This window comes from Salvia splendens, chromosome 11 (assembly GCF_004379255.2).
Source record: "Salvia splendens isolate huo1 chromosome 11, SspV2, whole genome shotgun sequence".
Taxonomy (NCBI): domain Eukaryota; kingdom Viridiplantae; phylum Streptophyta; class Magnoliopsida; order Lamiales; family Lamiaceae; genus Salvia; species Salvia splendens.
In genome coordinates, this window is record NC_056042.1 from 2,656,538 (window position 1) to 2,671,403 (window position 14,866).

A 14,866-nucleotide genomic window follows, 5' to 3' on the forward strand; every position below is an offset into this window, starting at 1 on the left:
TGATTCCTCTATAACGAAATTGAAGATGTACCAACGAGATTTAAAGTGTGCTTCATTGAAAAAAATGGACAGCGTCTCAATGCAATGCGTCATATAGAAACAATGCAAAGACTATTGCATCACCGTGATAAAGCCCAAAGCTTAAGTGAAACTTGAAATTCGATGCACAAATAATGCAAAAATTCAAAGCTTACATAGTGATTTTTTTTTATTTTAAAAAATGTGTGAATTAAATCATGATATTTCATAAATAGAAATTAGTCACAGCAAATTCGATTGAAAAGAAGTGATTGGAACTTAAACACATAAGAGCAAAGAAAATTAGAAATTTTTATGGAAACGAAGCACCTGAGTACTATGCAATTCGTGCGACCATAGTTCTATCAATGCTATTTGGATTGTCAGTGTCATTGCAATTAAGCGAAGATCTGAATACTGAAGAACGCCGAGTTCGATGCGCCTGTGTTTTTTTTACCGAACTACTCAAAATCACTGCATTGCGAGATTCACGCACGCGGCACACAGTGGGGAAGCGGCATCAACGGATCCTTTCATGAAACAAGCCAGTAAGCTCAGAGAACAAGCCGCCAAGCAGCACCAGGTTTTCGACCGATTGAATTTTTGCATCTCATTTTTGGACTTCAGTTTTAAAAATGTTCACTGATAAGTGATAACCGTTGATGAGTTAATTAGCTTGATTGTGAACTTTCTCTTTCAAATTGTAGGCTGTGGTAAAGCAGCTCGGTGGCAGTGGCTATGGAAGTTCGGAGGTTATGGTTATTGTTGAGGATGAGATGCAGATGCATCATCAATTGGAGAAATTGCACAGATGTACTCGATCCGGAAGGGTAATTATTTTGCCATTGCTGGACTATGCATTGGAGTTATTAGCTTTTCCTTAATTGTAATAATTTTCGTGTGGAATCGAGGAACATCCATTATGCTGTTGTATACATATCAGATATACAAGATGATTATTGAAGTACATGTTTTAAGCATCAATAGGTAACTTGCTGGTGTGCTATGGAGTGTGTAATGTCATTGATGTAAAATTCTGTTTCTTTCTAACCATAGTGATTGAGTTTATCATATAGCTTCTGTCTTTTGCCTGTGCTTATTCTTTATGATTCCAGATTTTCAGTTTCAGAGTGCTTATTGAGAAAACTGATTTCAACTCATTTATAAGATCGTTATGTATTAGAAAGAAGGGTTTAACTCTTAAAATTCTCGAGATACTATTCTAGATTTTTATCTCTATTCTGATATCATGCTTTCTGGAACATGATAACTTATGAGGGTTCTGTAAAGACTTCCTAGCTAAATTTATAAGTTTAGTACAGTATTTTTCATCTAATATCTACTCCCTTTTACCCCTCCTTACCTGAGTAAAGTGTCATTGGTGTTTCCTTTCCCATGTAGTATGTTATATCGTTATTTCATTATTCATTGTTGAGTCAAGGACCATTGGGTTTAGGACATTTTAGTTTTGTCAAGTTCTTGTGAATATGTTTGTAATGCCAACCTGCAGTCAAAGTAAAGCTTAATGCAGTTAAAGACATGCATATGATTTAGTTTGGAGTTTAATTGGATCTGGACCTTCAATAACTACTTGAAGAGTAATCTTATTTTCTTGTCACGGCCATGTCTAGAACAATCATGCTTTTCCTTTTGCAAAAGAGTTATCTTACTTTCGCTGCTCTAGGCTATAAAAATATAGAAGCTGGTAAGTGTATATTGTTCTTCCATATGCCACACGGTTCCTTACAATTTTGCTTATTTGCTATGTGGTTTAAGTTTGATTCTGGTTATTACAAAAATTTTCAGTCATCAGTTATAACCGATATAAATAACATATAAATAAAATATTATTCGTTTATTATTTCAAAAGTGCACATATAGCTCAGTGGATTGGACATGTGCCTTCTAAATGCATAATTTCCTGTTCCAATAACTTTTTTTTTCGCTTTCTCTACCTCTTTCTCTGCTCACAAAGAAGCTCCAAGTGACGGAGCATTTGAATTTAAGGACTTGATTGCTGATGATTTTCAGATATGGTTCATTTCCAATTTGAAGAATACATATGTATTCTAATTGTGAAAACGTACATAATTTTCTAACTCTAATCATGTGCAAATATAAAAAAATATTTAATTCTCCAACTCTAATAATGTACAAATTTACCCTGTTCTTCATCACACGTTTCTTATCTATATTTCCATATCTATTAACTGTACATTTACTTTGTTCTTCATCACACATTCCTTATCTATATTTCCTATCATGTATCATTCTTTCCCTTTTTTTTTCCATATATGATCATTGGTTAAACAATCAGAGCTTGGAACTGTTGCAATGGCAGAGGCAGTGGTGTCGATTGCTCTTGAAACCATCCGTGATTTGCTATTGGAAGAGGGAAGGTTTTTAGTTGGCGTGGCCGATCAAGTGAAGGAGCTCGAGTGGCAGCTCAAAGAGATGAAGTGTTTCCTCAAAGACGCTGACAAAAGACGACATGAGAGTAGTATGGTCTTCAATTGGATCTCCGAGATCAGAGATCTCGTCTACAGATCTGAATTCGCCATTGAAAGACACGCAGCTTATCAAGTTTATTCAAGGAGAAGAGGCCTCAGGCAGTTTGTCCGCAAATATTCCTGCATTTTGGAAGATTGCAACTCACTCCACCAATTAGGCTCTGAGATTTCACAAATTACATCAAATATCGAGAGGATAAGCAAGTCTATGCAAGAAATCGGCATAAAAAGAAGCATAATCATCAATCCAAATGGAGAGGGGGAAAGCTTGGCTCGAAACAACATATCAAGGAAGACTTTCCCCGATTTGGAGATGGGAGATTTCTTCCTAGGCATGGAGGATGAGGTGGAGCAGCTTGTTCATTACCTAGGGAAAGACACGGAGGATCGGATTGTATCAGTTTGGGGAATGGGAGGGTCAGGCAAGACCGCCATTGGAAAGAAGCTCTACAACGAGATGACCGACTTTGATCTCTCGGCATGGGTTTGCATTACTCAGCAATGTCAGAGTCGATCTGTTTGGGAGGATGTTCTGAGGCAACTAGAGAAGAAGAGGAGAGTTTCAAGTCTGAGCCATGAGCCACGAATAAGGGAGGAGGTTTCAAGTCTGAGCGATTCAGAGTTGTATGATAGACTATGTGAGATACAAAGAGAGAAGCGATGTCTCATAGTTTTGGATGATGTTTGGGAGCTTTCTCACTGGGATGAGTTGAAGCATCCATTCATAGTCCAAAATTTGCAGAGCAAAATATTGGTGACAACACGGAAACAGAAGGTTGCAGAGATTGGATTGGCAGTGGAACATGGGCTTTTACATATGGATGCTGCTTTGGAACTACTAAAAAACAAAGCATTTCAGCATGGAAACATTCCAGGTCAGTTTTATACTACTATTATTCTTGTCATGCTAAATAACATGGGATGGATTGTTCACTACCCCTATGTCAAGATTCTTTAATATCAATGTCAACATAGGTATAATAAAACAAAACAAAAAAATGTTTGCACATTTATCATGTAAAGTTAATTATTTTCTATTTTCTAGTATAAAATATCTCAAAACTTTAAATTCTAAAGAAAGCACAATTCATTAATGGCTTTAGGTGTATATATATCTTGCCAAGATAGTCACACCTTTTTTTTCCTATTTGTGTCATAACAAAATTCTTATGTAGCAGGAAAATTTATTTTAAATAAATTCAATTCACTTGCTTCTCCTTATTGTCAAAATTGCGATTAAGTATTAAGTTAAAATGAGTAAGACCACCTAGCCCTACATAAATACCAATTTTGGATACAAAAAATTTAGGATTTACATGTGTGACTGAATTGAGTGAAAATAGTGAATGCAGAGTATTTGTGTGACTGCACTTATAGACTTACAGTTACAATCATCTTAGTTGTATGACTATATTAGTTTATTTTTGAAGTGCTTATAAGCTACTGGAGCTTACTTTATAGTTTATAGATTGTTTATAAGATTATTTCACCAAATACTTTGAAAGAATTTTTAAGGTCTTACACAATTTGTAACTTGCTTTAAAAACTTAATAACACCTTCTTAGTCTATTGCACTATTCAATTGATCATCATTTATTATCAATTCAAAATGCAGACTTTGCATCGGAAGAAAGATTAAAGAAAATTGGGAAAGAAATGGTGCATAAATGTGGCTACCTGCCTTTGGCGATTTCTTTACTCGGTGGGGTCTTGAGAAAGAAAAATTCAATTATTGAGTGGGAATTAGTAAATGAGAATATCAAAGAAGCCATATACAGTGATGAAAAGCAGATTGATGGAGTGCTAAACTTAAGCTATGAAAGTCTACCCTATTATTTGAAGCCCTGCTTTCTCTATATGGGTATATTCAACGAGGACCAAACCATACATGCTATGCATCTATATACGATGTGGATAGCACAAGGCATGATTTCATATAAGAATATTGGAGACAAGGAGAAAACTTTAATTGACATTGCTGAGCTGTACTTAAGTGAGCTGGCCTCTAGGTCCATTGTTCAAGTTGAATTCCAGTTAGCTTATGATGTCGCCAATAGAACTAGAAAATATCATTCATGCAAACTTCATGATGTAGTACGAGAACTATGCTTGAAATTGGGGAAAATAGAGGATTTTGGTGTGCAGAGTTTGGAGTATCAAGGTGGGAAACTTAGTACCTTACTACGGGAAGCTTCCTCACATATGAAAATCCAACATTTGGCTATCCATTTCAGAAGTGAAGTTGAGCATGAGCTTACAGTTGCTTTTGGAGAAGATACTAGCAAACATATAAGGTCTCTTCAAATATCCAATCTCATAAAATCGAATATTATTGAGTTTCCCCCACAAAGTATAGTTGATTTTCAGAAATTGAAATTGCTGAGAGATCTAGTTATCAAGAGATTCAGATTTTCAGGAGGAAAGTTCCCGAGAGGAATTACTAATCTTGTTCACCTTAGATGTTTGCGTTTAGAAGAATGTGAACTTGATAAGCTACCGTCGTCCATTCGGAATTTGGTATACATGGATACCCTTGATTTAAGAAGTTCAATGGATGTTGAAGTTCCAAATGTTTTTAAGGAGATGTTGCGATTAAAGCATTTGATTTTTCCTTTTTATGGAAATGAAAAGGTTGGAAAATATCGAGTAAGATTGGATGAGGCATTTGATGGATTGGAGACTCTACTACACATTGATAGTAGATATCATGAATTTAAATGTATGGACAGAATGAAGAATCTCCAACGTTTTGCAGCAAGAATACATGACAAAGAAAGCTTGTCAGCTATCATGAATGCCATTACGAATTGGAATAAGATAGTAGTTTGTAGAGTTTATATTGAAGGCAGTTGCGACTTAAAAGGTGAGCAAATGCTGGAGAAGGCTTTGACATGTCCCAATCTTCATGACTTGGGGATCAGTTCAAAGTTAGGGAAGGCGCTAGCAGAGTGCGGGAGTGACGTGATGAGCTCGAAACTTAGGTTGTTGGATCTGTTTGGATCCAAGATTGAGGATGATCCAATGGGGATACTGGGAAAGCTTCCTTTCTTGATAAGATTGCGATTATATTATGAATCATTTGTTGGGGAGAAGATGAGGTGTACAGCGAACAGTTTTCTTCGGCTCAAGAGGCTTACATTAAGAGGTTTACCAAAGTTGAGGGAGTGGAGAGTGCAGTCAGGAGCCATGCCCCTTCTCTCTAAAGTAAAGATCGCAGACTGTTCTTGTCTAGAGATGGTTCCAGAGGGATTGAGTGGAATTTCTACCCTTCAGAAACTTGTAATTAAACGTATGCCGAAATTGAGAAAAAGGGTAATGCCTTCAGGACATGATTTCCACAAAATCCTCCATGTCTCTTCCATTATCATCGAGGACTAGTCTTCACTCAGGTATCTCATTTCTCACACATTCTTCAGTTTTGACGTTGATGAGTCGGCGAATTTTTGGTGTTTGTAAAATGCTGGTAGAGAAAGCAGATCACGACACGGTGGATTTACGTGGTTCGATTTACTGAGGTAAATCTACGTCCACGGGAAGAAATGAGGGCAGGGTTGTATTGCTTGATCTGTTTTCTTACAGCTTACAATACAGACTTGCTATTTGCTATTTTCTCTCTAGAGAGCTTAACAGAAGTTAACTGAAGAAGGAAATCTATCTGACCTAGGTTCTATTTATACATTGAACCAAGATCGTGGCATGCAGCATTTATTAGGTAGTGGATGTCGTGGAGATCGTGGCGACCTTGCATGGGTCCACTATCCTGCATGAGTTAATGACTGCTTGACACCACTAAATAGATCGTCGGTGTAGCGGAGGTGGAAATCTTGCATGAGTCCACTATCTCCTAGTTCGGTCGAATACTGAGACCGAACTGCTGAATTATTGCCGAGCAGCTTTTGCCGATCTGAGAGTAGAGCTTGATGCCGACCTGAGGGCAGAGCTTGATTGGTTGGCTTTTACCGAGCTGTAGGCTGAGGCCGAACTCTTTGGTTGTGCCGAACTGAACTCTGATACTCTTTAGTCATGCCGAACTGATACTCTTTCTTGGGCTTTGTGCTGGCTTGTTTAGTACGTACTCCATCACTACCCCCCCCGAAAAGCGAAGTGAATTACTTCGGCATTCTGGATAAAAGTATGGGGTAAGTTGATGTTTGTCCACGGTCTCATGAAGTGAACTCTTCTTTGACCGGACTTGGTTTGTGTCCTAATTTGGCGAGTTTTATCGCTCGGATCGAACTTTCCGTTGTCCTAATTTGGGGATCGGACTTTCCCTTGTCCTAATTTGGGGATCGGACTTTCCCTTGTCCTAATTCGGCGAGTTTTATCGCGTGGATCGGACTTTCCCTAGTCCTAATTCAGGCAAGTTTTATCGCGAGAATTGGACTTTTGTTGCAGTTCGTTTCAGACGAAGTGCTTGTTTAAGCTGAATTGTGGTCTTGTATCTTCTGTAGAAGCTTTGACTTACAATCGTTGGCTTGTTGCAGCTCGTTTCGGACGAACTGCTTGTTTAAGCTGAATTGTAGTCTTGTATCTTCTGTAGAAGCTTTGACTCACAATCGTTTAGCTTGTATATGTTCTAAGAAGGGGATCAGCCTTCGAAGAACAAGATGCCTCAGTAACATTTGTAAGAGACGACACGCACAGAGACAGACGAAACAGACAGACAAAAACGCACAGAGACAAAAAAAGACCAAGTAAGCCAAATAAAGCACAGAGACAAAAAACGCACATAACCTTAGGACCGAACTAGACACAAGACAGACTGACCGGACTGTCTCTTACAAATGGAACTTTTTGAGGTTGGAAATGTGCCATGTTCGGGGTACCTGTTCTCCTGACATGTGAGCCAATTTGTAAGACCCTTTGCCGAGGACTTCTGACACCCGATACGGACCTTCCCATGTGGGTTCGAGCTTGCCCAGCTTTTCTGCTCGGCTTACTTCGTTGTTTCTCAGGACGAGATCTCCCACTTGAATTTGCAGCTTCTTCACCCTTTGGTTGTAATACCGGGCTACTTGCTCCTTGTACTTGGCTGCTTTTATGCATGCCAATTCTCTTCTTTCTTCGGCAAGATCTAGCTCGGCTCTCAGTCCGTCGTCATTCATTTCTGAGGAGAAATTTAGAGTTCGGGGACTGGGTACGCCGATCTCCACCGGAATCACAGCTTCAGTGCCGTATACCAGACTGTACGGAGTTTCACCGTTGGAGGTTGTGGGTGTAGTTCGGTAGGACCATAGGACTTGAGGGAGATTTTCTACCCATTGTCCTTTGGCTTGTTCTAACCGAGCTTTTAACCCTTTCACCAGGATACGATTTGTTACCTCCGTTTGTCCGTTTGCTTGTGGATGAGAGACCGAAGTGAATCGCTGTTGAATATTCAGCTCTTGGCACCAATTCTTGAACGTCTTGTCGGTGAACTGAGTCCCGTTATCCGAGATGAGGATGTGGGGTATGCCAAATCGGCACACTATGTTCTTCCAGACGAAATCCAATGCCTTCGAGCTCGTTATCGTAGCTAATGGTTCAGCTTCCACCCACTTCGTAAAGTAGTCCACGGCAACGATTAGGAATTTCATTTGCCGAGGAGCTTGAGGAAGTGGTCCCACTATGTCTATGCCCCATTGCATGAAAGGCCAAGGACTTTGCATAGTGGATAGATCGGTCTGCGGCATCCTTGGGATATTTGCATGGATTTGGCACTTCGGGCATGTCTTGACGAGCTGCACTGCTTCTTGTACCAAGGTTGGCCAATAATATCCCCATCTTAGAACTTTTTTAGCTAAAGCTCTAGCTCCGATGTGGCTGCCGCACGATCCTTCATGAACTTCTCTGAGGATGTAGTCCGTCTCTTCTGGTCCTACGCACCGCAATAACGGCTGGAGGTAAGACTTTCTAAAGAGGACTCCTTCATGAAGTTCGTACCGAAGTGCTCGGCACGTGATCTTCCGAGCTTCTCTCTTATCCTCGGGCAATTGTCCTTGATCCAGATACTGCAAGATCGGCGTCATCCAGTTCGGCGAGCTGGATACTGAATGTACTTCGGCTTCATCAATGCTTCGATGCATTAATTCTTCTGCCTTTGAGCTCGGATTTGAGGCCAACTTACTTAAGATATCTGCTCGGCTATTTTCCGTTCTGGGAACGCGGATTATCCGAAAATAGGAGAAACTTCGGCTGATGCTTTGCGCTTTGTCCAAATACTTCTTCATTCTCTCGTCACGAGCTTCACTTGTACCCAACATGTGATTTACTATGACTTGTGAATCACAATGGATTTTGAGAGATTTGATGAGCAGACTTTGCGCTAACTGGAGTCCGGCAAGGAGGGCTTCGTACTCGGCTTCATTATTAGTAGTGGGGAATAGGAACCGAAGTGAGTAGGTTACCTCGTGTCCGTCGGGAGCGACGAGTAAAATACCAGCTCCACTTCCCATCTTGTTTGAAGCTCCATCTACGAATCCGCTCCAGCAGTCTGGCGGCTCTACTTCGGATTCCAAGGGCTGTGCAAGTTCGGTATTGGCAGACTTTTTCTGTTCGGCAATGACAGGGATTGCTTGATCGAACTTGGCCTCTGTAAGAAAATCTGCCAAGGCTTGTCCCTTGATGGCTTTCCGAGGTAGGTACTCGATCGAGTGTTCTCCCAGCTCTATGGCCCATTTGGCGATTCTGCCTGATGCTTCTGGCTTGGTCAAAACTTGCCGAAGAGGCAGATCGGTTAAGACACATACCTTGTGAGCATAGAAGTATGGCCGCAGTCTCCTTGCTGCATTTACTAACGCCAGAACAATTTTTTCCAGAGGTTGATACCTTGTTTCTGGACCTCTTAATGCTCGGCTTGTAAAGTAGATGGGAAACTGCTTTAGGCCTTCTTCTCGTACAAGCACCGCGCTGATGGTTTGATCTGATGCCGCTAAGTATAAGAATATTACTTCGGCTTCGGTTGGAGCAGAGAGAATAGGAAGCTCGGCTAGATAACTTTTGAGCTCGTCAAAGGCCTTTTTCTGCTCGGCTCCCCACTCGAACTTTGGTGCTTTTTTCAACACCTTGAAGAACGGCAGTTGCTTTTCGGCTGCTTGGGAAAGGAATCGATTCAGTGCGGCTAGACATCCGGTTAGCCTTTGCACGTCATGTATGGACTTCGGCATCACCATGTTCTGAATAACTTGAACTTTTGAGGGATTTGCCTTGAGTCCGTCCTTTGAAACCCAACAACTCAGAAACTTTCCCGAATCTACCAAAAAGGTACACTTTTGGGGATTAAGTTTGAGGTTGGCTTTCTTGAGCACGTTGAGAGTGGACTTGAGGTTGTCTTCGTACTCCGAAGTGCTTTTGCTTTTGACAACTATGTCGTCGACATACACTTCAACCTGTTTCCCGATTAGGTGCCGAAAAAGCTTGTCTACCATCCTTTGATAAGAGGCTCCGGCATTCTTTAAACCGAATGGCATCTTTTTATAAGCGAAAATGCCGAAATCGGTAATGAAAGCTGTTTTCGGAGCATCACTCTCATCCATCAACACTTGGTGATATCCTTTGTATAAATCAAGAAAACAGAAAATTTCGAAGCCGATCAAAGCTTCTACTTTTTTATCTATACTCGGAAGGGGATAGCAATCTTTAGGACAGTGCTTGTTTAGATCGGTGAAATCTATGCACATCCGCCATCCTCCTTCCTTTTTCTTGATCATGACAGGATTGGCCACCCACGAAGGATACTTCACTTCGAATAACACATCCGCCTTCAATAATTGACGGACTTCGTCATGGATGACTTGACTTCGTTCTGCCGCAAAGAGTCTTTGCTTCTGTTTTATCGGCCGGACCGAAGGATCAATATTTAACCGATGAGTGATTACCTCGGGGGGCACTCCGGTCATGTCCAACGGAGACCATGCAAAGACGTCTTTATACTCCTTGAGGAGCTGGATGGTTTTTTCCCGAAGTAGGGGCGTTCCCGCGAAGCCGATCTTGACCACTCTGGATGGATCATCTTCGTATAACTGAACGGTCATTGAGTTCGGCTCTGAAGTGACTTCGGTCATCTCGCTTGCCTCTGACTCCGGTTGCTGTGATTGCTATGCTTGATGGTGCCGAACTGGTTGCTCGGCACTTTTAAGCGCAATCTGCAGACATTCTTTTGCTCTCTTTTGATCACCTCGGATGACCGCTATCCCACCTTTAGTGGGGATCTTGATGGTGAGGTGATAGGTAGAGCAAACGGCCCGAACTATGTTGAGCCAGTCTCTCCCCAGGATGATGTTGTACGGGGACCGAGCTTTCACCACAAAGAACTCGATCATCGTATTGGAGCTTGTAGGCGCTTTTCCCACCGTGATCGGAAGGCTGATAATACCTTCAGGGCGGGTGTCCTCCTGGGCGAAACTTTTCAGAGGAAGTGGAGCCGGACTGAGCCGAGCTGGATCCACTTCCATTTTATCGAAACATTCTTTAAAAAGAATGCTGACTGACGCTCCTGTATCCACAAATACTCTGTGGATCAGTTTGTTTGCCACTCCGGCTTGAATGACAATAGCGTCTTGGTGAGGAGAGATGGCTGGGACGGGATCGGCATCTGAAAATGTAATCACTTCGTCTTTCTTCAGCCTTTTGTGTGTTGGCTCCTCTTGATTGGAACCTCTGCGTTCTGCTTTTAGGGACGACTTAGTCTTCCCGGCAGGGAGAGCATCAATAGTCAGGATTACTCCATCGTATTGCGGCTCGTCGTCGTCTTCGGGATCCTCATGCCTTTTCGGATCCTGAGGATTGCAGTTCGCACTTCTCTGCCTGTTGTTCTTTTTCGGCTGCTTGCTTTGGTATTTTTTTAACGTTCCTGTTTTCACAAGAACATCAATACCTGCAGCCAAATCTCGGCACTCCTCGGTATCATGACCGTGGGTTTGATGGAAGGAGCAATATTGATCCTGAAGTCGCCGTGCGGCTGATTTCGTCATCCGCTTTGGTTTTTCGAACATATCGGAATGTAGTTCGAAAATTTCCGCTCTTGACTTGTTTAATGGTACGAACTGAGCGGGCGGCTTCTCAGGATTGAGACGTGGCCCCAATCTGCCTTGTACCGGTGCCCTTTGAATTCTTTCAAAAGGAGTTCGGCGAGGAAGCACCTGGTCGCTTTGATCGGGCTTCCTTTTGTCTCCTTGGGATGAGCTGTCTAACGACCGTTTTCGACGGTCTGCCTCATCCGCACGAGAAAACTGGTCCGCAATGTCCCACATTTCTTGAGCTGTTTGCGGACCGCACTCCACGAGCTTTCTGTAGAGAGCTCCGGGCAGGATTCCATTTTGGAATGCCGAGATGACAAGTAGATCATTGAGATTATCTACTTGTAGGCATTCCTTATGGAATCTCGTCAGGAAGTCGCTGATCTTTTCGTCGCGACCTTGACGTATAGAAAGCAGCTGAGCCGAAGTGATTCGGGCTTCCGCTTTCTGAAAGAACCTCCTGTGGAAAGCATCCATGAGATCTCGGTAGGATCTGATGCTGCCTTGAGGAAGGCTGTCGAACCACCTTCTGGCGTTCCCGATGAGCAGCTCGGGGAACAGCTTGCACATGTGGACCTCATTGAGACCCTGGTTCGCCATATTATATTGATAGCGTCCCAGGAAGTCATGAGGATCCTCCAGCCCGTCATAAGTCATTGACGGTGTCCGGTAGTTCCGCGGCAAAGGAGTTCGGGTGATATCGTCCGAGAACGGAGTCTTTAATGCTCCGTACATGGCGAACCCGACATCTCTTCGGTACGGAGGAGATGGAGTTCTCCTGTGGTTCCGGTACCGAGGAGGAGCAGGAGCATGTTGAGGTTGAGGATTCTTTCTCCTGGAAGACACGTCACTACTGCGGTAGTGACTTTCATGTCTGGATGAGGAGGGAGAATCCGCCGTTGTCTTCTCCGGCTGTTGGCTCTTCTGCAGGAAGGTTAAGAACTCCTCCTGCTTCTCGGCCAAGAACAGCTTGACAGCTTCATTTAAATTGGGCTGCTGGGAAGACTCGGTGCGATGACTCCTGGAGTGGCTTGCTCCTTCTTCGTGAGAACCGGAGGTAGATGTCTCCCGAGGCCGTTTTTCAGACCTGCGAGCTGGACTAGCTTCCTCACGGTTATCACGAACGGTATTATGAGTGTTATGTGATCTGGTATGCATTTTTTGGGGTGGAAAAGGGTCAAAAATTCGCTTTATCACAAATTTTGTTCTCTGTTTCCCACAGACGGCGCCAGTGATGAGTCGGCGAATTTTTGGTGTTTGTAAAATGCTGGTAGAGAAAGCAGATCACGACACGGTGGATTTACGTGGTTCGATTTACTGAGGTAAATCTACGTCCACGGGAAGAAATGAGGGCATGGTTGTATTGCTTGATCTGTTTTCTTACAGCTTACAATACAGACTTGCTATTTGCTATTTTCTCTCTAGAGAGCTTAACAGAAGTTAACTGAAGAAGGAAATCTATCTGACCTAGGTTCTATTTATACATTGAACCAAGATCGTGGCATGCAGCATTTATTAGGTAGTGGATGTCGTGGAGATCGTGGCGACCTTGCATGGGTCCACTATCCTGCATGAGTTAATGACTGCTTGACACCACTAAATAGATCGTCGGTGTAGCGGAGGTGGAAATCTTGCATGAGTCCACTATCTCCTAGTTCGGTCGAATACTGAGACCGAACTGCTGAATTATTGCCGAGCAGCTTTTGCCGATCTGAGAGTAGAGCTTGATGCCGACCTGAGGGCAGAGCTTGATTGGTTGGCTTTTACCGAGCTGTAGGCTGAGGCCGAACTCTTTGGTTGTGCCGAACTGAACTCTGATACTCTTTAGTCATGCCGAACTGATACTCTTTCTTGGGCTTTGTGCTGGCTTGTTTAGTACGTACTCCATCAGACGTGTTTTCTTTAGTTGCAAATTTATCCTAAGAAAACGAGTGATAAGAAAAGATTGATTTTTATAGTATCATATTTTAGTCGAGTGAATTGGGAAATGGGGAGTCTAGAGGGGATCCAGGGACGTCGCCGATGTCAGTGGTCTGGTAAAGGTGGAGGGAGGATGGGGCTGGTTTTAAATAGAAAGGAAAAAAAAAAGATACTAACTTCTAAGAAAAAATCATTATTTCAATGAAATGACATCGTTTTGAGTATCACCAAACAACTTCGTTTTCTTCACTATATGTTTTGTCGATGTCGGGAACTCCGACTGCCACATCACCATCGATTACTCCCAAAATTCAACTGATGAGACGATTTTAAAAAAATTGTAAATTAATATTACGTCTTAAAACATTTTGGAACAAGCTAAAATTCATTATAAATTTGTTACTTAATGGATAAATATTCCTATAGTTAATTACTTTTATCCTATTTATTCCATTCCAAAAAATAGTGCATATTTTCTCATTTAGATTGATTGACCTATAAATTAACGTATATTCTTAATTTTTTTTAACATTTATTTGAAAAATTAGACATCGTCATCAGCATCAGCCATCAATGTTAAACATAAGAAAAGAATAATGTGAGATTATTTCACTGCTTACGAAATAAACTTAAGAAAAGAATAAAATGAGATTGTTTCACTGCGCACGAAAAGAATAAACATGCATCGCTGCTTTCTCATAAGCTGCCTTTTAATGTCTCCTTGTTTCTTCCCCTTTCTTTACACATATACTTTGTTCTTCATCACAAGTTCTTAATCTATACACCCTCTGTTGATTCTTTCATACTAATTCCTTGTTTTTCACTAAAAAATCAAAGCTTGGAATTGCTGCAATGGCAGAGGCAGTACTGGTGACGTTTGCTTTGCAAAACATCTGTGATTTGCTAAGGGAAAATGCAATGAATTTAGCTGGTTTGGGCGATCAAGTGAAGGAGCTCGAGAGGCAGCTCAAAGACGCTGACAAAAGACGACATGAAAGCAGTATGTTCTTCAATTGGATCTCGGATATCACAGATCTGGTCTACAGATCCGAATCCGCCATTGAAAGACATGCCGCTATTTCAAGGAGAAGAGGCTTATAAAAGTTCGTTCGCAAATATTCCTGCAGTTTGGATGATTGGAAATTAGCATCCATGATTTCAAAGATTACATCAGCTCTCCTAAGCATAAGCAAGGTTATGCAAGCTAACGGCATAACAAGGAGCATAATCTTAAATCCAAATGGGGAGGAGCAAAGCTCAACTAGAAACAACATTTCAAGGAAAGCAAACGTTTCAAAATTTAATAATATTCTTTTGCATATTCATATATTTACTTAATTAAGGTTATACCAACTCATATTCGATGAACGTTGTGTTAATATTGATATGCTTTGGTTGATATTTGCACACATTGTGTTTACA

At 41.7% G+C, this 14,866-nt stretch overlaps 1 protein-coding gene across 2 annotated transcripts; it reads left to right on the forward strand.

Moving 5' to 3' along the window:
* Positions 1-302: 302 nt before the first annotated feature.
* On the forward strand, positions 303-14,866 carry LOC121755510 (putative disease resistance protein At1g50180). 2 transcript variants are annotated; one of them, XM_042150807.1, is made up of 5 exons: positions 303-601; positions 726-848; positions 2,336-3,403; positions 4,144-5,917; positions 14,282-14,866. In XM_042150807.1, exons 2-4 carry the CDS (start codon positions 830-832, stop codon positions 5,904-5,906), a joined length of 2,850 nt encoding a protein of 949 aa, XP_042006741.1. In that variant the 5' UTR covers positions 303-601; positions 726-829; the 3' UTR covers positions 5,907-5,917; positions 14,282-14,866. The 2 variants fall into 2 exon arrangements, with proteins under 2 accessions (XP_042006741.1, XP_042006742.1); XM_042150808.1 differs by having other exon boundaries at positions 2,360-3,403.

What these genes read in the sequence shown, in the direction of transcription:
- LOC121755510 (XM_042150807.1), top strand. An exon ending in TCAGCATGGAAACATTCCAG is followed by an intron (nt 3,404 to 4,143) that starts GTCAGTTTTATA and finishes TTCAAAATGCAG; the next exon opens with ACTTTGCATCGGAAGAAAGA.